This window comes from Ambystoma mexicanum, chromosome 1q (genome assembly GCF_040938575.1).
Source record: "Ambystoma mexicanum isolate Mex_15411 chromosome 1q, UKY_AmexF1_1, whole genome shotgun sequence".
In the NCBI taxonomy this organism is placed as follows: Eukaryota; Metazoa; Chordata; class Amphibia; order Caudata; family Ambystomatidae; genus Ambystoma; species Ambystoma mexicanum.
In genome coordinates, this window is record NC_090922.1 from 835,194,081 (window position 1) to 835,220,033 (window position 25,953).

The following is a 25,953-nucleotide window of genomic DNA, read 5'->3' on the forward strand; positions in this document are numbered from 1 at the left end:
GTCGACAAAGTGGCCGACGACGACTTTGGCTGAGCCTGTGGCGACTGTTTGGGCTGCGTGCCTTCTTCTCCTGCTCTGGCATAGGCCTGTTTGACTTCTTCCGCAACGTGGCCGGGTGGAAGACTTCGTCTTTGAGGAGGAGCTCAACTGCCGGCTGGCTATGGAGGCAGACGGTGATGGTGATCGTAGCCTATCCGACTTGGGACCTGCAGCAGCGGCGAACTAGGTGGACTCATACCTACGAATCTTGGCCTTATCTTGGGCCCCCACATATGGGGCAACCTCAAATGACTTAGAAGAGCGCTCTTCGGGTCAGGTCGGTCCTTGGTGAGGCATGCCCCTGCTCGAAGCACGGGGCAGGGGCCTTGTTTGAATTGAGCCATGCCACCAACCTGCTGTACGTGTCTTTCATTGTCTTCTTCGAGAAGCCCAAGCATATCTCGCACTCCACCTCCATGTGGTCCGGGTGCAGGCAGTAAAGACAATGCAGATGTTTGTCTTCCACAAAGACATACCTTAGCCTGCATTTAGTGCAGGGCCTGAAGAGGGTACCTTCCCTCCTTCTCCGACATGGTCGGATGGCGCAAAGTAGGCCCAAGGTGGCCTTCTAGAAACTTCAACTAATCCTTGCCCTTGAAGGGTGTGAAACTTCACCGACAACGTATCCCTGTTGCCGGCCAATGAGGAAAAGTGGGCACGGGCTATCGGGCACAAACATTGTAAAAAATCTGGAAAAACATACTAAATAGCTTGGAGAGCAAACTCGACGACTCCCAATACTGAAGTGTCAGTAAAACTCTGAAGATGGCTGCCAGAGGCAGGGCTTAAGGAGAAGACCGTCATTGGATGGGGGCAGTATGGCCCAGAGGACAGTGATTGGTTTAGAGGAGAGATACAGGTTTAAAGTGAAAGTGAAACTCTCTTTCTTTTACCGAGGATTCCCAGTCTGACGACAGAGTATTCATGAGCATTTGAATCCATGCCAGACCCCATGCTGGAGAACAAGGATGCCTGTGATTGTCAATGAGTGACCGTTATCCTGGATTCCTTTTACCACTATCTTCCCATCATGCCATACATATCACTTGAAACAAACCATTTATTGACTAAACTAACGGTAGGACTCAGACAGACTTACACAATGTAAAAAGAAAATGGGCAATGTTTATGTATATTTATAAAACGCTCTAACCCTGGCCCATGAGCGCTATTAGAACAAATTGGTTGAAATGGAGCCAATAAGATTAGCCTGACAAGGGAAGAGAGAGATGGGTTTTAGAGCTTTATGGAATATACAGATATTGAATTTAGCCATCAGAGTCGGAGGAAGCACAGAAAAAGTGTGACCACTGGCACAGTTACAAATGAAAAACTGTTCCCCACAAAGTGAAAGAAAATGAAACACAGACAATGGGCCTCATTGCGACTGTCGGTCTGGATACACTGGTGCCAGTAAGCCTACTGGCACTGGTGTTTCCAGATCGGCACAGCACGACTCTGCAGGCGGAATCCGTCCCGCCCGCCAGGTCAGACGCAGATATCCAATTTAGTGCTGAGTATTCACTCAGTGAAGCAGGCTATTTTTAGAAAATGTAATGATTAAATAGGAAGTTTACATATGTCCTCTTATTATTTTTAATTGGAAGAATGTTTCAAATGGTAAACGTTTTAAAACATCCAAACATATTTAAAACAAATACAAATAAATGGAAGTGTTCAATGCGACAGCAGGACGCAGGAAATATTTCTAAACTTATGAATATAAAGAAGATCGCTTGTGGGAGAAAACAGGAAAAGATGCATCTGTAATAACATCTAGCCTTGAAGCAGGACTACTGTTCTTTTGCAAGATTCAAAGTTCAAAGAACCGGGTTAAAGTCCCAAAGAATAGCTGTTGGCATTAGAGTATGTCGTACGACACTGTTCACCTGATGTACTGCAGCTTTGTCCCTTGACTACCAAGTGCTATGCTAAAGGCTAAGAGACCTATTTGTTGGCAATTATCCAGTTCACTGCCTCACTATGCGATTTATATTTCTCCAATTTCTGCCTGTGTTATTTTGCTTGGTAAACTCCAATCATGCATGTTGCTAAATTAACTTAAAACCTGTGCTGTGTCAGTTCTAATTTTACTCCAAACCGTTCTGTGTGCAATTACCTTCTGCTGCATTACTAATAGTCAGCATACCTGCTGCAATATGTTAATCGACTGGAATGTTACTAACCTGGTAAACTGTGGGCATGCAAGAGGTTATCCAGTTACATCACAATTATCATTCGCGTCCTTCACTGCGTAAGCATATGCTCTATGTGTAAATTATTTCTCAGAGCACACCCAAATGCCAGGAAATGCATTACTCCAAAGCATGCTCTTCCTCTAATAGCCCATACCTGCTTGCCCTCTCCAGCAGACTTGAGCTTCTCTTGAAGTTTCATGGTTGTCTGCCGGATCCGCTCAATCTCTTCCTGTTGTTTCAGGATCAGTTGCCTCTCCTTTCGAGCCGCCTTGCTTGCATCCTGGAGGCGCTTAATTTCAGCCTGTGGGAATCAGAAACCCTCTGTGATGAATCTTTGCCTAGGCATGACGTCCAGGTCTTTTCCATTCGATAAACCAATATCGACAAGCAACCACCATGAAAAACCCTTACAAGCAACCCCGATTCACAAATGTCATCTATTGAAATCCTACTGTAATAAAGTGAGAATCAAAAGCAGTATCCTATGCAGGTACAAAGGAATATTCAAAATCAGCTGCAAGAGAAATCATATAACCCAGTTGACCGCATACTTGCCCACCCCAAAATCACACAGATTTCAGCCTACCATTTGTATGTTCAACTCCCCACCCCTTTTAACTAAATCATCCCAAGTAATTGCGTCTCCATACTGTTTGGATTACATGACATTGGATTTGACCATGATGATTAGGACCGGCAGCAGGTGTGTGCAGGGATGTAAGCAACTGTCTACTGTGTCAAAGGAGGCGATTGATTACGATCAACTGCTGCAGCTGCGGGCTATAGAGCAAACAGGAGGATTACTCGCTTGAACAGCTTTGGTCTTTCAGTGATGGTCTATGGGATCAGAGGACCAGAAGAAAGAGCTTCTAGTTACCTGTTCTAGTTGCAGTCTCAGAAGCAGACCTCGCTGACGTTTCCGGATTGGGGGCATCTTGTCATCCTCACCTTTATCTCGTAGGCGCCTGAAACATAGGTTAAAAAACATAAATGGAGTAAATGATGTTCTGCCTTGCTGAATACTATCAGGTATGACCACCAAGAACAGTCTGCCATGTAAGTGACTTCTGTACTTTTAGTTCATATCCCAGTTTCTTCCATATTTAAAGTAGGTCATCCTCAGGAAGGCGCTAGGATTGGTGCATGCTGTGCAGTATCATTAACTGTCATCTGGCCTTTCACACATGGCTTCCCGCTCCATAAGTCCTTTTAACAGTGTGAGAACACTGGATTCATATTACCAGGGACTGAGGAAGACCCATCTGGACAAAAAGTGATTGTCGAGTGGGAGAAGTCACACTGGTAACTTTCACATACTTCTACATCTCATCTCCTTCCTGTCTTATTTATCAGAAATTGAAAAGCACCTTAACCAAACAAAGGAAGAGGGGGGGATTTATTAAAAAACTTCAAGAACCATAAAAAACCATTAAACATAAGCGCATTCATAAACGCCATGACAACAACTTGACCCAAGTAGGCATTGTATTTGGAACTCAAATCCATTAGTGTTCACAGAAGGCCCGGGGAACTGCCCTATCACAGAGCATCAACAGAGGAACGTGTCCATGCAATGCCACACTAAAGTTGTCTTCGGGTGAACCAAAATGTTCATGCAAGCCCTTAAAAGGAGAATTGTTTCTCATTTTGTTAGACTTTGAATATGTATTACCTCTGGAACGCCCAGCATGCAAAAGAAGCTCTGGAACATCTTTAAACCAGTAGAAGCCCTTCCATAAAACATTTTTTATTTAATTAGCACACGGTTTACAAACTCAAACCTTTTTGCTAGCAAAGTAAAAAAAAAAAAATATATCACAATTTATAATTCTCTTACCAAGGACAAAACCCCCTGTCTACAAACAAATGCTTACATTTAAAAGTACTTTGCAACTGTCCCCCAACCAGTTTGTCCATTAGATCTTTGCGGTCAACCACTATGCTGGACCTTCCTCTCAATTACAAAAGCTTCCTTCAGTAAGGCTAGCAATGCCAACGTTAATGAGATCCGTTCTCCTTGTATTAGGAGTGTCCACCAGTGTTCAGCTAAGAGAGTTGTTGATTGGTTAAAAAACCTCCCCATCCACTTAGCCCTTTTTTCTCTCGTAGTTCCGGGCATAATAAAGTAAGATGATACAGTGACTCCTGGTTAGTTTTGCACAGCAGGTTTTTGTCTCTTCTTACCTCAGTCACTTCTTTTGTTGGCATCAAATAAAAATGAAAGCGCATAAACTGCCCACGCAGATAACTAATTGGAAATCTTGACAAGTAGATTAGTACTGTGCCCTGGGCCCTCCATGCTGGATACCTTTCCCGTAGAGTTTGAAGTTTCTCCTGGCCTGGAGTGACTCAATCCAATCCAGATAGTATCATTTCCATATTAACTGGGCTGGATTTACCAGAAGGGACTCTTCTGATGTGTTCAAATTTTTCAGAATTGCCCTGCATGCCGCCCTCCACTCCGCCAATAGATGATCAGTGTTATTTAACGAGGCTTTCTTTAGCACTGCAAAGCCTACCTTGTTGTTTGCCATGATGAATGACAGCGTTTTCCACACCGTAAGGGCATACATAGAGGTGAGGCCCAACTCCACTCTTACTGCTTGGATCAGCATGCACTTAGGTAGGGCCAGCACCTTTCTCTAAAAAATGCCATTAGGTGTCAGCCAGACCTCTGCCGACAAAATAACTCAAGCCTCTGCACCATAAGTCAAGACTAGCATCACTCATGTGGTAGAATTTGATGACCGGATTCAGCGAGAATTTGTAATGTCTCACTGTGTATCAATCTTGCCTGGGCTGCCAAATTCCTAATCTTGCTCCGTAGTGTGGCTTCTCTTTGAGCATTAATGGCACTAACATTTAAACACATACCCAAGTATGTTAAAGATGAGACCTCCAGGATCTTCTCCCCCTTTAGGTACCAGGCTTTTTCCTTGCCTACACCCCACCCCCATCCCCTGTTTACAGCCAAGGGTTAAAATGCTTGATTTTTGAACGTTTACTTTAAGTCCATTGGACTCCACATAACAGGCCAACACATCCAATTGCCTTTGTAAGCCCACCTGAGTCTGAGCCAGCAGAATCAGACCGTAGTCTACTTACCAGCTCTCCAGCTATTTGTGGTGGAAAGCTTCTTATTTTTCTGAAGGCATGCTCAATATCAGATACGAACAAGTTGAACATCGCTGGGGCCAAAGTGCAGCCTTGTTTCAACCCATTAGATGTTCAAATAGGTTCCGAACGGTTTCAGGTATTGTCTAACCTGACTCTGAAGGTGATGTCCATTTACAGAGTCCTTAAAGCGTCTCTTATGTCATGTGGACATCCCCAGTTTTTATTTTTATTTTGTCCAAAGAGTATCCCTATCGATTGTATCAAAAGTTTGGGCTAAGTCAATTGAGGCAAGGTATATTTCAGTGCTGTTCTTCGCCTTAGCTCTGGACTTTAGGATATTAATCAAAAAAAGGTTTAACGCAGTCCCGATCCCCTTCACGAATCCCGCCTGCCACTGATCATAATGTTTTGATTGTATGCTCCAGTTTGTGAGGGCCTTTAGGATTAATGCGCCGAAGAGTTTACCAATCACATCCAAGAGGGTGATAGGCCTATAGTTGTTCAGGTTGGATCTATCGCCCTTCTTAAAGATTGGAACAATAATCAAACTAGTCCATGACTGTTATTCTTTTTGTCTTTTTGATTTCTTCAAACAGATCCTGCATAATATAACTAGCCCATTTCTCCAGATCCTTTTTCAGAATGAGATTTGTGATGCTGTCTGGACCAGCGGCCCTAGAGTTACGTCCCTTCCTTATTAAATTCAATATTTCACTTTTCTCTGTCATGAAGGACCAGTCTCTTGGGGTGTTAGCCTCCCAGATTTCTAGGCTCCCCGATTTCGAGAACAGTGTACTAAAATGCTCCACCCATACTTCGGCTGGCACCGGATTAGATAGAGAGGATTTGGGAACGCTTATATCATTAAATACCTTCCACATTTCCGATGTGTTTTTTTAGGCCACCATTCTTAGCATTTATTCCGTATCTTGCAGGAGTATTTTGCCCTTGTGCCCCTTCATCCAGTTTTTGAACTGTTGTTTCAATCGGCTTAACATTTTCTGCGACTGCTTTGTATCTGAGTTTTTACATACTCTAGTAAGCCTTTTAAGCTCCTTTTTCTTTTTTGCAACTTCTGTATCAAACTTGTGGCGAGCTGACAATCCTTTTCTTCGGTCACTGGATCTTACTTCCACAAAAGCCCTAAAAATGTAACTGGAGTCAAGAGTTGTATTCCCCTTTTGGGTTTCCATAGCGGCAGTGGGATGTTCAGACTGTATTATTAGTCTGTTTCTGCCAGGGGCAACTACCAACGTTTTGAGGGTTTGAGGTTCCAACCCTTAATCGTTAGCTTTATGATGTTATGATAAACACGGTATTGCACACTTCTAAACTCGTCAAATTTCCATATAAATTGTTTGAGACAAAAATGTAATTGAATATATTTTTCTTCAGCCCCATCTTCCAAGTCAGAGTAGCCGGTTTTTCCCATTTGATATGGCCATTAGGAAGGATGATGTCCTCATTGCTAGATCATGTTTTCCTTGCAATTCTCTTACTACTGAGGGCGAGGCCAATGGAATAAGCTCTTTGAGCAGGTTTACCTTGGTATAAAAGCAATGGATGTTTAAATCGCAGCATATCACAACGTCACGATTTGACCAGCTTCATCTATTAAGTCTAGGACTGATCTTGCAAAACCACCTCCCTTGGATGATGCTACATTCCAGGACAGGTTGAACATCGGAACCATCCTTCCTGTGCCATCTTGTTGTGAGCCCACCCTTAATGTCAATGCCTGAATGAGCGGAGTATGTTGTTTTATTGAGATCACTTTGAAGCCACAAGTATTTATGCACTTAAAATCTCTGCCATCGGACGTCCAATTAAGCCCTTCTCTGCCGGGTTTGGATCGATGGTAAAGCCCTCCAAAAGTGGCGATTCCCGCAGCCAAATTTCTTGTAGACAAACTAATTCATAGTCATCAAACTTTAGGTCTCAGTTTCCAAAGAGATGTACAAAACCTCTCGTATTCAAACTACACAGCACCATCTGCGGGGGATGCGTTTCCTTCCCAGTCACCACATTTGGCTTTGAGTGCCATGGGCGTGAGCTACCGGCAGCCAGTGCTCATGCCAACCAGCCACAGCTTACTTCATCCTGTCCCTGCCGTGGATCTTCTTCGTGGCATCTTGTCTCCACCAGTGCTTTGCCATTTTCCACTTTTATGCAGTCTCCGATTTTTTTGGAGTCACTGTGTGGTGGGATTAGGTAGACCTCTGATCTAATTTAGGTCCCCACTTTGCCCCATGATATGTATTCATGGTTTTGGAGGTTGTTCTCACAGGGGAGGTATTTTTCCTCCCTTATATGCTCTCTGCAGGCTTTGGTCTTTTAGGTCATATTTCGATAGGGCAAAGGCCATGGGCAGTAATTTACCCTCCACCTCCCAAGCAATAGATATTGTTTTTGCTGTTGAGGATAGGTAAATCACTGCTTTATCCAGTATGTCGTCTTCTGGGAATTCAATCAGGTGTAAACCCTTTGACTGAATCCCCCTTAGGGGGGGAATACAGTGGAAAAGGCACAGCACGTTTGCTCTATTTAAGATTAGGTCATCTTTTATAAATAATACTCTCTCCAGAAGCAGTCTGAAAGTATCATGAGGCCAATCTTTGCTGCTTTTTATCCCCTTGCTCTCCTCTTTTTTGAATTTCTGAGACATCAGGTCCCCCCTCCTTTTTATGCTAGTTCCCCTCATCAAATCCATCCTCCTTTGCTCCATTGTCTTGAATTTCTCAATTGTGTAAAAGCTGCCTTGATACGTGTGGGCATGGACCTCTGCCCTAGTTAAAGACCTGTCTCTTGTCCTTGTTGCTGTCTCAATTCGAGGTTCTGTTGCTTATCCTCATTGTAGGCTCCTGCACTGTTCTGAGACTTCTTCATATTCTCCCCATTGCTTCTCTCTGCCTCGCTACTACCATCTGATATAGTTAGCCTTAAAAGAGCTTTTCCATCCTCCCACTCGCCTGGAGCAATGCTTTCCTCTTCCTCAGATGATGTGTAGGTAGATAGATTAAGTCCACAATCACCTCTTCTTCGAGTAGTTCCTCTATTTACTGGTTAGAGTTTTTCTGCCCACCTTGGGCCCTCCTGTCTGATGCCATTATCTACAGAAATGGGTTCAATTTTCTCTCTCCCTTTCTGCATAGGTGCCCCGGTATCTTTAGGAAATATTCAGTTTCTCAAAACCAAGGTTTCCTTCTGAGGCGGCAAGTGGTGGGACAACCTCTGGCTTTGAAATCGACTTGTCCCTTTACTCTATGGTTTCCGTTATTGGGACAGTTTTGACTTCAGCATCTCTCTTACTTTGGGGTGACTTGTCCATGTTGGTTGTTGAAGACCATGTCCAAGGGAGGAGGTTCTACTCCTTGGTTAAGCTTACTTGAGACAGTGTGTTCATTCGAGAGAGAATGTCCCTCCTTTCCTGTGTACTCTTAACTAGTATCACACTAAACCCCATCCTTAGGGTTGTTGGTGTCATTTTCCCCCCACATCTTGCTTCCTGCTTCCGCACAGCTTTTAAAATCTTATAATTACCTGAAGGAGCCGGTTCAGAAGGCTTAGGCATTGGATTTATTGCAGTTACACTGATCGTTGTATTATCTACTTGAAGTTTAGATTCACTCCTCTGTCTCTCCAAATCACTCCGTCTTTTTTTTTTTTTTCATTTATGATTGGATCAATAATACTGTGGAGAATTCTTGTTTGTTTGTTTTATTTGCTTATATAGCGCACCAAGCCCAAGGGTATCTGGGCGCTTTTTCTTAAAGTACAAGGTTACAGAAATTATATACAATGCAATACAGAATACAGTAAGTTAAACAATGATAAAATTAGCATTTACATATATACAGGTCATGTAATTTTACAAAATGTAAAGAAAAACAGGTGAATAATTAGAGCTTAGGTAGGAGTACACCTGGACATAGCTGGCCTGAGTGGAAATCCTACCATGGCACAGAGCAGAGGTCAGAAGAATTGTTGAGGTCTAGGAGTAACGATAGAGCAGTGTACTTTTAGTTGGCGTGCGCAAATAACCAACATTTTGTTTTGTTCCTAAACGAGAAGACCACAGTGTTGTTTCTTAGTACAGGTGGAAGTTTATTCCAAGTATTAGCTGCTAGAACTGGGAAGCTTCAGCCTCCTGCTTTGTTTACTTTGAAAGTCGGGATGTTTAGGCAGTGGGCGTATGTGGATCTGGTAGGCCTGGTGGATTCTTTTCTGGAAAATGTGTTCATTAGGTACTTGGGAGCTGAGTTGTTCAGGCACTTAAGGGTAATCATGAGAGTTCTGAATGTGATGCTGCCTTGGATCGGGAGCCAGTTAGCATTTTGTCTAATTTGTGTGATATGGATGGATCGAGGGATGTTAAGGGCAGCCCTGAGAGCATTGTTTTGCATTACTTGTAGTTTGTGCAGATTCCTTTGGCTGGTACCCAAGTAAAGAGTATTACAATAGTCCAATTTGGACATTATAAGGGCTCTAGCAAGGGTGAGACAGCTGTTGGTGTTCAGGAAAGGTCGACAGGCATTTATCAGTTTTGATGTGTATGCCGTTGATGAGGCAGTGGCATTAATTTGTCGTTGAAGGTTTAAAGCAGAATCTAGATAGAAACCTAAGGTTTTTGCTACCTTGTCAACTTTGATGAGATTACCATCTATATTGAATGAAGGGTATTTAGGGCCTAATTTGCTGAGTTTTAGCTTTGAGCCAATGAGGAAGATCTCGGTTTTATCGTCGTTGGGACAAAATTGGCCATCCACCCCTGTATTTTGCATTAGATTTGTGATCTGTGATTTTATGATCTGCTCTGAGTTTTTATCTAGATTTCCTTGGATGGCCATTATGAAACCTTCCACAAACAGAATCTTCGAATGAAGCATATCCATCAATGTTGTCTGATCTTTGATTTGATCACTCAAATGTTCATAAAGCTTCATAAACTGTGCCATCATTATCATAAAGGCTGCAATCAGACCAGCATCAATCATGGGATTGACTGATTGATCTTCCACTTGGGCTGCCGCCATGTACAGTAGAAGGTCTTCATCTGATAGAAGTTTTGAGGGGTTCCTTGGTACTTCGTCTGTGGAAGAAGATGTACTTAAACGCTTGCTGTTATGACCACGAGGCATGCGCCATTGCTGTGCTTTGTCTAAAGACAATTTAACCTTTTTTCTGCCCATTGGAGCTGAACCCCATGGGCCTTGGTCTTCTGTATTTCATCTTTTCTGAGATGACTCACTGTCGTGTGCCCAGGACCTCAATGCACAAGATGTAGGGGAATGACCTGTGCTAATGTTTCTCGCCTCGGGAAACTCTCGAGTTCCTCCAGCCCTTTCCCCCTCTCAACTTGGGTATTTGTCGCACTTTTGCCTATGGGTAGCTTGAGCTCTATGACCCTTCCTTTCCGAGCATAAGATTGAGTTGCACCCTCCTCAACCATCACTTGAGGTGAGCAGGCGTGTGGGTCAAGATTCTGCGCTTCTCCATTTCCTTATATCACCGTAACACCTGGTAGCAAGGTTTTATCTACTTTGCAGTAGAAACAACGTTGTTTAGACCGTAGATTAGTAGGGGTCAGCCCTCTAGGTTTCCAAATCGTCTTCAGTGATGGCTGTATTTGTTTTTTTGCTTGCCCATTGTTGTAATTTTGCCAAACAAGTATATAGCCGTTTGGTCAGTAATTGTATTTGAGTCAGGATCATTATTTGGCTGTGGAGCTGCAAGACTTTTTGCAGTTCCTCATTTCCTGGCCTCTTCCAACGCATTGCAGGGCACTTCTTCTGCCTGCTTGAGCTGAAGATCCAGGGTTTTCCCAACCCATACAGGCTTGCGTCGCTTCAAGTTCATAATGGACCACATCAGCCTCTTTTTCCAAAATGTTTAGCAGCAAAGCCGTTGTAGCTCCAATTTCCACCCTGACGTCAATGGGATATGACCCCAGCAGCCTTACATCCACCATCGTGTCTCGGGGCACTTCAAGGGTCAGGGCTTTATTGCTGGCACACTGTTGCGTATTCGCTGGTTCTTTGAACCGTGGGATCATATCACTAACAGCCTCATCGCCTCCTTTAGGAGCGATCTCCCAGTGCGTTCTGAAACCCAGGCCCATGCACCGTGGGCTCGTGTTCATAATTGTTTCCTGCGATCCTCCTGACATTTCTTTGTTTTATAAGTCTACCGGGAGCAGAGCGTTACAGTTGCTTGTGTCACTGGGTTTGTACCCCACAGCCTCCAAGATTCCAAGCTCGACAGTTTTGGTATCGTCCACCAACAAGAAATTAAACGTACTTGCTTGGATCAAAGGGTTAAGACCTGCAGTCTCCAAGCATCCAAGTACAGGGACTAAGCCATTGGTTATTTAAATCCTGTGACCATGTAATGATAACCGGCTTAGCGTTGCAGACATTCTGCACCTAATCCGAGAGGTCTCAAGCATGGATATGATTTATGGTACAGTACTCACGTGTGGTTTTCACTAGGAACCAACGCAGTCACCAAAATTCTGTTCAGTGCTCGTGCTTCTGCTGTCTGCGGACTGCAGACTGCTGCCACTTTTCAACCACTTTGCAGCCGCTTCTCGGATCCTGCAGGGTTTTATGGTTTTATGGTTACAAAGGGAGGATGTCAAGCTAAACACAGCGTCCACGGCTCTTAAAGCAGCAGCAACTTCGATATTGCTATGTTATTTGAAGTGTAAAACAAACACTTCTAGTAAAAGGCACTGGAAAGCACTAGAAAGAAAGACTCCTGCAGCAGACTGCTGCCACTTTTCAACCACTACACCCTTCCATAATTCACAACAACAACCTGATCATTGGTGGTTACTACTACATTCTGGATATAATGCAATAGCCCAAGTTTACGCATCAGCCTATTTATGTAGTGTATTATCAAACACCAAATAAATACAAATATTTAAAAAAAAGCCTAGCACACATTCGAATTGTGAAGCATTATTTATGTGTCCGAATCTGAGCTAGGGAAGAATGCTTGTAGAAAAATGTCTTTGAAACAACAGAGTTCTTCTTGAAAACAAGATCAATTTCGTTCTTTCAACAAACTTTAATGATTTTAGAAATGTTGAATTTTGCTTTAACAAACAACATCTTTCTGTTCAACAAACAAATTTACAGACAAGAACGAGGCACAGCAATGGGGGCCAAGTTTGCACCGTCATATGCTAATTTATTCATGGGACATTTTGAAATTAATCATGCATGGCAACATACAGCATTTACTAATGGATACATAACCTACTGGGGAAGATATATCGATGATATTCTTATGATATGGAATGGAAACAAAAAAGAACTTTTCGATTACATCAGATATCTAAATGTGAATGAATATAATATCAAATTCACTGAAAAAATAAGCTCTGAGAAAATTGAGTTTTTGGATTTGCTAATTTACACAGATGGGGAAAAGATCCTAACAGATCTATACATAAAGCCAACTTCAGTCAATAAAGTTCTACATGCTGAAAGCAATCACGCCAAGCATATAATTAAAAATATACCATATGGTGAAATTCTGAGAACAAAACGTAATTGTAGTTCAAATGAAAAATATGAGAATCATGTCAAATTGCTTAAAGAAAAATTCATCCAGAGAGGTTACAAAAATCAAGATGTAGACAAAGCTATCTATAAAGCAGAAAAAGTACCTAGAACTGAATTACTAAAAGAAAAACAAAAAATGGTGAAGAAAAATGAAAAAAAGGTAGACGTCATAACGACTTTTAATAGTGAAGCTCACCTTTTGAAAAAATCTTTGAAAAAACATTGGAACATTTTGCAAAGCGATGAAATGTTGAAAGAGTACATAGAAGCAAAACCTAGGATAATTTACAGAAGGGCACCGACAATAAAGCAAAAAATCAGTCCAAGTCATAAGAAAGAAGAAAAAATGGAAGTGCTAAGTCAATTTTTACAAGTACCAGCACCAACAGGAACTCATAAGTGTGGAAGTTGTGGAATCTGTGACCAAATGGAAAGTGGTGTAAAAGAGATAAGGCTACCAAATGGAAAAATTCACAAATTGAAGCAATTTATTAATTGTAACACTAAATATGTGATTTATACAATTACATGTATATGTAATAAGAAATATGTGGGAAGCACCATTAGAGTATTGAAAATTAGATTACAAGAACACATTAGAGCCATCAAAAATAAGGACACAAGATATCCTATGGCAACTCATTTTGACCAAGAACATAAAGCAACGGATATTAAGGTTATCAAGTTTTTGGGCATAGAAAAAATTGAAAGCATGGAAAGAGGAGGCAACAGAGAATTGCAATTGAGGAGAAGGGAAGCGAAATGGATCTGTATTCTGGATACCTGCAATACAGGACTAAATTCAGATAATGAAATGAATTATTGGTTGCAATGATTTGTTTTTTTGAAATTTTGTGAATGTTTATTTTATTCTATAATAATTGCAGATATAGTGAAAAGTTAAAATGGAACTCACTTGTGATAAAGTGCTAAGTCAGTTTGAGATCAAGTAAAAAACATAGTTTTCTCGACCAACAAGATGATCTCCGATTACGTAGAAAAAACGCGTGACATCTTTACGCAACGTAACGCATGACGCCATCGCGTTGTGCGGTGTGATGTCGTCACGCGTAGCGGGCCCGCAAGTATAAATAAGAGGACTCAAAACACTTTTCATTATAACATGGATTGAGAAGGACTGAAGGCAATCGTACCGGGATAAATAAGGTGAGGAGAGTAAACTAAGGGATACTGTATGTCACCGAAAAAAATAGGGTTTACTTAAACTTAACCATAGCCTAAAAAATATTATTTTACTTCTGGTTTTTATAGGAATCCCAAAAAATTGGTTTGGAAGTTAAGAAAGGACAATTGTTTATTAAACTAAAGGGAAAGAAAAAATTGTAATAACTGGTGAGTATGATAAATGTATATTGGTGGCTTGCCTCGACCACCAAACTTGTTATATACAAACAATACATTGTAGTTTATATAGCTAAGGAAAAACATTTTTTTCTTTTTGTTGTTTTGTAAATAGAAAACTCTCCTGATGAACCACGTGCGTTAAACGTGGAGAAACACGTGTTGAGAGATTGAATGGATATAATTATTTGAAGAAGATAATTCTGTTTGAAAGGAAATTAAAAAAACAAAGATGTGTTTAATTGATCAAAGATGTTTCTCTGTTTGATTCAAAAAATTTTGAAAAAGAATACCGGAAGCGCACTCTAAGGAAGCGTACTAATAAAAAGTAAGAGATTGAAGTACAATTCGGAGACCGGACACAATGAAGCTGTGAAAAGTCTTATGGGAATCCATTGCTACTAACACACATTCTGCTAAATTAGTGTGCCCCAATCAACAGTCAACCGGTCTACAAATGTTACTTTTGCAGATGACCAAGTCTAATTGATCAGGGTGTATTATGTCACAGTGAATACTTTTCAATCGCCCAGCCAATACCATTGTGTAAAACATAGCATCAAAGTTGTGGGGGGAGATGGGGTGGTGAGGGGAGATGGGGTGGTATGACGAGTAATCAGTAGGGTCATTAGTGGGTTTTAATATCAGTAGGGTTAGGCATTCCACCATTGATTGTGACACAGGGACAGTTTCTAAGAGTGAATTCAATTGTTTGGTTATCTCAGGGATAACAATAGTTTTCAAAGTTTTATAGAAAAGATTAGTAAAGTTGTCTGGAGTAGGATAATTAATTCTGGGAAAAGATTGTATTGCCAACTCAATTTCATCTGCTGTGATCAGGTGTTTTAATAGGTCCCTATCAGTTTCTGTAATTTGGGGGAATCGGATGTGCGGATATAGAATTGTGGCGACAGATCAGATTCAAAGACTCCCCAAACATCAAGTTTCCATAATGTTTTTCAATCTATTCCATTTTTCCTCCCCAATTCTGCTCTGACCTACAGAATCGCACAAATGGGGAAGAAAGTTCTGGGATCCTAGCCAGCACAGTTTAGCCGCTAAAACAAGATAGACCTTATTCCCTTCTGTACAGTATGTTTGTTTGGTCAATAGAATTGAGTGAGCAGGTATGTCTGCTAATTCAGCTTCAAGTTGATTTCTAGCTAATCTCGGGGCTCGAAGTGGTTTCTGAGAACCTCTGTTTATGCTGCCTTTCACACTTCTTGACTCCAAGGTTTCCTTCCGTTTGGCTTAGGGGGAAACATGAGGTACCAAATTCGAGTTTATGACCCAAATGCAGATGGCTGCATGCAGTATCATCAGTGCAGTCCACCACAACCAGGTTCTCCTTGCTAAGGCCACTACAATCCCAAAGAGAGGAGGCCAGCTGAGCTGAGGCCTGCAGCAATACCTTTTGGTGCATTACCTCGGTCAAAAAGCCTATCCAGGTAGGGGATCCCTCCGGTACTGCACGTCAGGGGCAGCTTTCATCGGAGCAGTCCCATGTGGGTCACCTCACCCAGGACTGTCCCAGAAGACCAGCACCAACACCACTGATTGAGGCACCGTGATCAGGTGGAAGGATACGACTCTGCTAGTCTCACCAGCACTCTAGTAGGCTCCATTAGAACCCAGGCTTCGCCACGCTGTCCATTGGGGTTTCCATCCTGCATGGCCCATGACGAAAGGCTAGCAACTTCTTCGGCTGACTGCCCTATATACCGCTGATTTCACAGGTGCTGGCTATTAATGGGGGATCTCCAAAGTTGCTTTCAGGTGGCTATGTGCTTTTTAGAGGGGTGTAGTTGTCCTGCAAAATGTCAGCAAAGTCAGGTTTGCATGGCTTCCGTGCTCAGTAATGGCACCCTAAAATATATTGTAACCACTGGATTACTGAAGGAAAATACATAAGAACCCACATTAAGGTAAGTGCGTATTGCTGATGTAATGTAGCAGAGCAGTAGGAAGGGATTGGTGTCTACACATACACAATAAAACACACCACACAATATATTGTAAACATACATATTTATTTAATATTGAATGTCAAATAAGTACTTTATAGTATATAAACAAAGCATGTATATACCAAAAGCACACTAAAGGGATCAGTCGGATTTCACCCTATGCCAAGTAACACAGTATAGAAGGAAAACTTAACCAGGATATAATAGGCCTATATGCGTTCCAGAAAGGAGGGAGGAAAATGGTTGAACGAGTATAGGAAAAATGCTCCCATGGGCCAACAAGCACAACACAATTAGCCAAGCAGCAATAGGCATGTAAAGTTCTCACTTCACCTTTAGAAGGCAGAAGACTTAGCATCAGTAAAGACAGGGGTGGGAGCATGAAGAACACAACAAAGGTTTCTGGTCAGCTCATGGGTACAGCCAGCCAGCAGGCAAGAGCCCTATAAAAGAGGAAATGGTTTGAGGTTACCCAAGATAGCCTGTGAAGGAGCTTAGGCAGAGCAGGAGCTTTGGCAGAGCAGCAACAAGACACTCTAGTTTTAATCACAGGAAGAGCAGGAAGGGCCCACTGCCATAAGCACTTGAGTCGGAAGGATTTTACCCAAGGCCCAGCCCAACCAAGGGTGCTTGGCAGGCCAGGGATGAGCGCAAGTCAGCAAAATATGGCCTTATGGTTGATAAAGAGAAAGGAATGGCCAGAAACAAAAAGGCTGGGAGCAGGATTTAAAAATGCATCTGTGACAAAATAGCAACCGTATAAGTGCATAGCCATACTAACGTGATAAAATTGGGTATAACCCTGGCCAAAACTAAATTACAGCTGCCACCAGCCTGCTTCGCAACACTCTTTGGAAGATGGAATGTTCCTTGGACCAAAAATAGTGTGCTTAAAAGGCATGTTTGCCCATGTGGGCATGTAAACTACTGAGGGCAAAACATTAGAAAATGGTTTCAGTGTCAGGACTTCAGCAAAAGTCCCTCTAGCCGCTATGAAATGTAAAACGTTTTTACATGGAAGCGAGCAAAAAGTGTGGGAGGACCCAGAAGGTCAAAAATGAAATTCTGCCCCAACATGACACAAGACATCATCTAATTGGAGCTTTAAATGAGGAATATTTTTCAGTGACATATATTCACCACTTAATGCTGCACTTTGATCTTATGGAATGTTTCCTGACCTCCTGTTTTTCTTCAAAGTTGCACAGATATATTTCACGGTTTATAGTGTTTTTTTCAAATGACATTTTTTCACCATTATCTGGAAAACATTTTGTCGAAAATGTTTCTCCGAATGTTTATTTATTTAATGGGGGGTCCCCCCAAACCCCTGTTTTTTTAAACACTTTTTTTACTTCCAAAAACACCCAAAACATTATTAAATAAAAAATAATACATTTGAAAGAAAAAAATTTCAACGAAATGTTTGAGATAATTAAATTTCGAACAAATGCATTTGAAAAAATGACCGGATCCCATATTTCACAGCCCCAGCACACTGAACGAAGAAACGTTGGATGCCCAAGGGCAATTATTTACACAGTCACTCAGTTAAACTGCAAGAAAATGCTCTTTATGGCCCTTTATTCACAAAAAAGCATACATTAATAAAAAATAATAAATGAATGAATTACTACACATATAAATAATGTAAAAAGTCTTAAAATACTTCACAGTTGAAGCAATAGCGAAACAAATCCTCATCTCGCCAGAAATTCACTGAAAAGCTCCAAAACAGGCAGGCAGAGAGATCTCAGCATCAACGGGCCTGGAAGCAGTGCATCCACTCTTCCAACAAAGCTTTCTGCCTGCCCACCCTGTTGGCCTTCGTTTAAAGCCTCCCACAAATGCAGGATGGCTCTGTTGACAACTCCCATGGGCCGTCGGCCAGAGTGACACATGTAAAACTCAAGAGGCAAAACTCTTCGTTCCCTCATGGAAGCACGAAAACCGCTACATAACTTTTCTTCAGCTTTCAAAGATTCCCTCGCAACGTTATAAGGTACCAGCTGGCACCATCTTCAAAACAGTCCTTGAAGCAATGCAGACTTACATAACCAATGAGCCTCATTGAAAACATGTTTGCCAGTGGAATAATGCACACAATGTTATGAGATCACATCAAGTGCAGATTTCAGGCCTGAAGAAAATGTCCATTATGGATCTGGGTGCTGAGACAGGCGCCATGTTTTAGTTTAAAGCATTATAATCGAGACCGCTATGGGGCGTGGAGCAAGATGGCCATGTAGGACCGGAGCTCTGCACCCCACCAACAAAACTGACACTGCCCTGACCCCCTCTGGATGTCGGTGCTAAGCCCCTGGTCAAAGGACGAGCAAGTGTAGTAGGCGGGCAAATTTCCGCTGTGTCAGGCGCCACCGAACACCGAGGCCGAGCAAGGTGGGGAGGAGGCCGCAGAGGCCAGGCTGTGGCATACCAGAAAGGAGCTGCGGGTGAAGGAGAGAAATGCTGCGGCTCCAAGGTCACTGATTGTCTGAGAGGCTGGGGGCGCAGTGGTCGGGAGCCGGGAGCTACAGTGTGCGAGCAGAAGTGAGCCCGGGCCTGAAGTCGGTGATAGCGCAATAAATCAGAATGTGGAGGGGGCCTGAAGGCTGTGTGACAGCGGCATCCCCAGGGAGAGACTTAGAGAACCTGGGCCTCTGCCCTTATTGGCACAGCAGAGCTGATGGAAGGTCAGGGGGGAGACTGGCAGGGCTGGCCCCCGACTCACCGAAGTAGCCCTCCACTGCTGTGGAGTGGGCCCAACATTGGAACCCCTGAAGGGGGAGGCACATCCTAATAGTGTTGAAGGACACAGGCAACTAGGGGGAGATAAAGGCCATCTGGCTGAGACACCTAAAAAGTGGTTGTGTGCCGAAGAACAGGCACTTGAAGTGGCGAGGCAGGTGGTGGTGGATGCCGGAGGGGATCGGTCCAATGGCACATGGCAAGACCTTGTATTGGTTAACCAGGAGGGGCCCAGCCTCACTCAGCAAGAGGGATTATAAAGAGGGAGAGATGCACCTCGGAGACAGTTCAAGAGGCACACAGCTAAAGGGACTGTGCTGCTGTGAGCTGAGGAAGCAAGAGTGAAGCAAGGCTGCTTTGAAAAGGTCCTGGTATTTCCGTCCTGAGGACAGAAAGGCCTGGGCGCGGCGAGTATGTTGTAGCAGTGTCATAGCAGCAGTCGGACTGGAGTCCCTTGAAGGCAAGTCCCTTCCATGCACACCCCAGAGTAAATACAACCCACTAGGTAAATAGGCTAAGAGATCGCTTTGCAAGGATAACAAGGTCTTTACTTGTACAAAATACAAATATTAGCAAAGAACTCTGCTGCTCGAAAGCGCTATGTTATTACATCATCAAACATGGCGTTAGAAGCACAAAAAACGTCATCCCTATAAGAGACATTTTGGTGCTCCTGATTGGAGACACCCTACACATGGGCTTGCTCCATAGGGGATGCCAAGCAGCAATTGGCTTGATCTGGCTCCACATGGGTCAGCTGGGCTCATCCTCGCGGTGAAGGTCAGGGCAGACAAACTACATTGTTTCTTAGCTAAGCTAAACAACTAAGACAGACTATTCATTCATCATGGCACGCAACTAGGCGGTTCAGAAAAGGGGTGCCAAGGAGTGGGGAGGAGAAGATGCAGTCATGCTGACCCATACACTCAGGGCTCCATTGATCCCACAGTCCCTGCACCCCATGCCTCCCCTCTGGGGATTAATCTTTGATTTACCCTTCTCTCTATATCACGTTACGTGAGACGTGTGTTGCTGCTAGGTAGAAATACAGTCATGTGGGCTTTAGATCTTTGGTGGGCGTTTTATGGATGTTAGGAACTGGGGTGTTTGGGTGCTTATCGGAGAGCCAGAGGAGTGGGAGGTTAGTTTAGTGATGTGCGGCCGGCTCCGGGCTGGCTGGGTGGGGGTCAGAGGCTCAATGGCAGTTTAGTGGAGATGAATAGTCGCGTCCCGGGGCCTGGTGCTGTCTCACGCTCTTTTTCGGGCACATTCCTGAAGGAGTTACTGAGTATTCAGTAACACTACAGGGACAAGAAGGAAATGGGCTTCCGTGGGAACAAGGCTCCAGCGGAGCCAGCATACTGTTTGGAACTGGGCTATGTGAACAGCGACCAAGAGCATTGTCGGCCTGTCTCGTTTTAGGGCCTATTACAAAATGGTGTCGCAGAGTGTGAGCATTTCTAGTATTATACAACCGCTTCTATGCGCTATGAAGTTTCTACATGATGCCTGGTGGTGTACACTATTCCCCCCTTCTAGGTTAGATAGCCTTGTATGGGTTTCGCCTTATGTGGAAGCGCCTAGGGGGTGGTATTGGCTCATTTCTATCCCAAAAGCCTGCAGCAGGATGTGCAGATGATCCGGATGAAGTTGAAGGCGTTCAGGGCAAAGCTACAGACCTCGATGGGTGCCATCACAAAGATGGTCTTGAAGGTGGAAGAGAGGGTGGAGGCCTTGGAGCATAATCAAAGGGTGACTAATATAGCGAATGTGGGTCTGGAGGTCTGGGTCTAGGAACTTGAGGACAGGGAGAGCGAGCTCTGAAGTAAGCTGGATGATGTGGAAAACAGAGGGAGAAGGAACAACTTGCGTATATGGGGTCACCGGGGCATGTCTTACTGACTGTGGTGCTGAATAAACTCATGGGTGAGGCATTCGATAAGAAGATACGCTTAGACCGGGTACACCACGGTGCAGGGGGAGCAAAGAGGCCTTGCTCGATTGTGTCACAACTACAGGGACAAGGAGGACATCCTACGGAGTGCCCGAATGGGAAAGGGCCACAGTAAGAATTTACCAATTGTTATTGTTATTGTTATTTTGCACTTATATAGCGCCTTATATACCATTGGTATGGTCTGAAGGCGCTGGTAGGTTGAACGCCCTTGGGAACCGAAGTTCAGATCAGTGGAGAGAGTAGGGAGAGTCAAAAGGTGCGTGTGAGCACCGGATATGTGTGCAGCTTGTGCGGTACACGTGTAATAGCTGCTTCTTATCGGTAGGTGTGGTGGTTGAGAGATCAGGAGAATGTGTTCGTTCTGGCAGGATTTATCCGGAACGGAGGTGGCTGCGTTAGGCCTGAGGAAAACGCCTGGCTGGGGGTGTGGGACCAGCAGTGTTTACATAGAATGATGTGGAGTAAGCGGTGGATGTTCGTATGAGGACAGTTATACCGAATGGTGTCATAGTATCTCTGTGTTCTAGTTGAGTGGTGATGTAAGGCGAGAATAAGCGTGGGGTGTGGTGTGATGGGTTATATGCTCTTTCAGTGTGCAAACTTCTGAATGCAATTTTCCCAGAGAGGGAACTGGGCGAACTTCTAAGTACAGTTTTCCATACAGAGTCTATTGGGAACACTTCTAAATTCATTTCATCAGGGAAGGTATTGGGCTCGTATCCGCAGTCATTCGCCCTCCGCAGTCATCCGCCCTCCGCAGTCATCCGCCCTCCGCAGTCATCCGCCCTCCGCAGTCATCCGCCCTCCGCAGTCATCCGCCCTCCGCAGTCATCGCCTTCCATAGTCATCCGCCTTCCACGGTCAGCCGCCATCCACATTCATCTTCCAAGGTGTCCGCCCTCCACAGTCGTCCGCCCTCCACATTCGTCCGCCCTCCACAGTCGTCCGCCCTCCACAGTCGTCCGCCCTCCACAGTCGTCCGACCTCCACAGTCGTCCGACCTCCACAGTCGTCCGACCTCCACAGTCGTCCGACCTCCACATTCGTCCGACCTCCACATTCGTCCGCCCTCCGTAATCGTCCGCCCTCCGTAATCGTCCGCCCTCCGTAATCGTCCGCCCTCCGTAATCGTCCGCCCTCCGTAATCGTCCGCCCTCCGTAATCGTCCGCCCTCCGTAATCGTCCGCCCTCCGTAATCGTCCGCCCTCCGTAATCGTCCGCCCTCCGTAATCGTCCGCCCTCCGTAATCGTCCGCCCTCCGTAATCGTCCGCCCTCCGTAATCGTCCGCCCTCCGTAATCGTCCGCCCTCCGTAATCGTCCGCACTCCGTAATCGTCCGCACTCCGTAATCGTCCGCACTCCGTAATCGTCCGCACTCCGTAATCGTCCGCACTCCGTAATCGTCCGCACTCCGTAATCGTCCGCACTCCGTAATCGTCCGCACTCCGTAATCGTCCGCACTCCGTAATCGCCCGCACTCCGTAATCGCCCGCACTCCGTAATCGCCCGCACTCCGTAATCGCCCGCACTCCGTAATCGCCCGCACTCCGTAATCGCCCGCACTCCGTAATCGCCCGCACTCCGTAATCGCCCGCACTCCGTAATCGCCCGCACTCCGTAATCGCCCGCACTCCGTAATCGCCCGCACTCCGCAATCGTCCGCACTCCGCAATCGTCCGCACTCCGCAATCGTCCGCACTCCGCAATCGTCCGCACTCCGCAATCGTCCGCACTCCGCAATCGTCCGCACTCCGCAATCATCCGCACTCCGCAATCATCCGCACTCCGCAATCATCCGCACTCCGCAATCATCCGCACTCCGCAATCATCCGCCCTCCACAGTTATCCGCCATCTACCGTTATCCGCCATCTACCGTTATCCGCCCTCTACCGTTATCCGCCTTCCACAGTCGTCCGCCTTCCACAGTCGTCCGCCTTCCACAGTCGTCCGCCTTCCACAGTCATCCGCCATTCCTCAGTCATCCGCCCTCCGTAATCATCTGTCAGCAGCGGTCATCTTCCACGCGCATTCCACTCGTCGGTGCTCAGTCGGTCACCCACTTCCAGCCTCTCACCCTACTCATTCCTCTGCTTTCGACAATCTTCCGCTCGTCCACACCCTGTCGCTCTCCATTCAGTCGCTGATACTTTTTTCTATTCATTATGCGCATCTGCTCTAGACGTTCTTCTGCTCTGTATGCTCTCTTTGATCAACAAGCTCCTTCGCTCTTTATGCTCTTCTAATTCTCCACCTTCCTCGACTTTCTACACCTAGCCGCTCTTCGTACTCGGACCGCTTTCTACAGTCAATTGGTTTACATACTCATCCGTCATCCCCATCGATTTTGCGCGTATTATTTATCGGGTCTCCAGACCCAACCGTCTGCCAGACGCACCAGTCAACCGCTTTCATCCTCCACATTCATTTATACTTGTCTAGAATCATAATTATTTATTCGCCCTTTTCAATCATCCGTTCATTACACTCATCGTCTTTCCAAGCCTGTCCATGCTCTATTTTTCTTTTATCAGTGGTCAATTCTTGTTATTGACTTCACTGTTTACATCTACATTACTCGCTTTAATTTCTTGTCTGAATATTTGATACAATCTGTATTTTTTTTTTTTTTTTCATTTTTTCTTTTTTTTTTTTCATTTGGTTTTGCTTTGGGTGCTTCGCTGGGTCGGTGTTATTTTGATGATGCTAGAACGGAACTGGTTGGTTTTAGGGAAAGAGCCAGGTTTTCAGTAGTTTGCGGAAAGCTGTTAGCTCCTCAGTTAGCCTGATGTGGGGTGGGAGAGAGTTCCACAGGGTTGGGGCTAGGGCTGAGAATGATGCTCCGCCTAACCTGACTGAGTTTGTCTTAGGAATTACTAGGAGGCCGGCTGTGCTTGATCTGAGGGTGCGAATGGGGTGATAAGCTATTAGTTTTTCTTGAAGATATTGTGGTCCAGTTTTATGTACTGCTCGATGGGTGAGGCATAAGGTTTTGAAAGCTACCCTACGGGCTACTGGTAGCCAGTGGAGTGTCTTGAGGGCTGGGGATACGTGATCTCTTGGACCAAGCGCAAGTAGCACTTTGGCCGCCGCGTTTTGTGCTCTTTGAAGTTTGTTCATTTGGTAGGCATGGATTCCGAGGTATAGGGGGTTGCCGTAGTCCAGCCGTGAGATGACGATTGATTGTACCGCAGAGACTCTGTTAGGGAATGATAGATATGGAAAGATGCGCCTAAGGTTTTTGAGGTGGTAGTGGCAGGACTTTGAGACATTGTTGACTTGGCGCGAGAGTGTTAGGTCAGAGTCTAGGGTGCATCCAAGATTTTTCACAGTGTTGGAGGGTATCGGTGAGTTGCCCATGGCGGGTGGCCAGGGTAGAGGGTGCGGGAGAAGATCTGGGTTGCCGCATACCATGATTTCTGTTTTGGAGGGGTTTAACAGGAGGTGGTTTTGGGTCATCCAGCGTTCAATGTTAAGGAGGCAGGATGCCAGGTCAGGTTGTGAGTTAGGATTCGTGTTCAAGAATTTTAGAATTAGTTGTGTGTCATCGGCGTAACTGTAACATAGGATGTTGTGTGCACGGATTATCGGTGGGAGGGTGATCAGGTAGAGATTGAAGAGGAGGGCAGATAGACACGCTCCTTGTGGGACTCCTGTGTCAACTGGTCGGGCTTGGGAGGTAAAGTTGGAGAGTGTCGTTATTTGGTGCCTGTCCTTGAGGAATGAGGCTATCCATTTGAGGGCGGTTCCACGTATTCCTAGGGAGTGGAGGCGATCAAGGAGTATTGAGTGATTGATCGTGTCAAAGGCGGCTGATAGGTCGAGAAGGATTAGTGCGGCGCATCCCGCGGAGTCAGCAGTCATTTTAAGGTCGTCCCAGATAGAGGTTAGGGCGGTTTCAGTTCCGTGACAAGTTCTGAAGCCTGATTGGGCGGGGTCTAGGAGTTTGTTGGCTTCAACAAAGGCGTTAAGTTGAGAGTAGGCGGTTCGGTCAATGAGTTTGGCGAGGAACCTGGTGTTTGATATGGGGTGGTAGTTTTTGGGCTCAAGCGGGTCGAGCGAGGGTTTTTTAATCAGGGGTTTGACGTGCGCCAATTTGAATGCGTCCGGAAAGGTACCGGAAGAGAGGGAAGCATTTATGATAGATCTTGCGTGTTCTCCTGCACAGGTGGAGGCAAAGATTTCTTTAAGGGTAGTGGCAGGGCATGGGTCCAATGGTGATCCGGATGGTTTGCGGGCAGATAGGAGTTTGAGAAACTGTTCTGTTGTTAGTGGACTGAAGGAGTCGAACGTTGGTTGCGTGGAGGTTGTAGCTGATGGGTTGGGTGGTAAGGGCTGAGGATTTTCTGGTGGCTGTAAGAGTGCTAGTTTGGAGGTTAGAGTATTTGTCCTTTCTATAGCAGTGGAGTAGAAGTGGAGGGAGAGTGAGTCACAGAGTGATTGCGATGCGGTCGGGGTGGTTGTGTTACAAGCTGGGTTGGTGAATTCGGAGATAATTTTGTGGAGTTCTTTGCTTGGGTTTTTGCAGTTTAGGATTCGGGAGTTGTAGTGGGCCTTTTTTGTTTTCCGGATTTCGGCTTTGTACCGATACAGGTGTCGGGCTAAGGTGGTCCTGCTCTCATGGGTTTTCTCTTTATGCCATTTGCGTTCTAGGTGTTTGTATAGTCGTTTAGTGTTCTTCAGCTCAGGAGTGAACCATCTGGGGAAAGGGCCACGGCGGATTGATGGTTTGCAGGGGGGGGGGGTGAGGCGCATCAGAGATGCGCTAAGCCATGAATCAAGGGCCTCAAGAATTGTTGAATCACACACTGGAGCAGAGGAGAAAGTGTAGACCCCTAACACAATGGTTGCAGGAAGAGGGTGTGCCCTATCATTGGCATTTTCCCTTTGCACTCTCCTTTGAACACGGAGGGGAACCCTATGAGCTCAAACTCGTGGAGGAGGCAACCCAACTGCTGATGGAGCTGCTGAAGGAGGGGACTTTCCAGGAGAAGGA

The 25,953-nt window shown here is 44.9% G+C and overlaps 1 protein-coding gene across 3 annotated transcripts in view; it reads right to left on the reverse strand.

Annotated features, from left to right (window-relative positions):
- CEP350 (centrosomal protein 350) overlaps positions 1 to 25,953 on the reverse strand; it is a 2,433,119-nt gene that overhangs the window by 840,511 nt on the left and 1,566,655 nt on the right. For all 3 annotated transcript variants that reach the window (XM_069641456.1, XM_069641455.1, XM_069641457.1), the window contains 2 exons: positions 3,115 to 3,202; positions 2,392 to 2,538 (listed from right to left, as the gene is read on the reverse strand). In XM_069641456.1, coding sequence (XP_069497557.1) covers positions 2,392 to 2,538; positions 3,115 to 3,202 — 235 coding nt within the window. The remainder of the gene's footprint in view (positions 1 to 2,391; positions 2,539 to 3,114; positions 3,203 to 25,953) is intronic.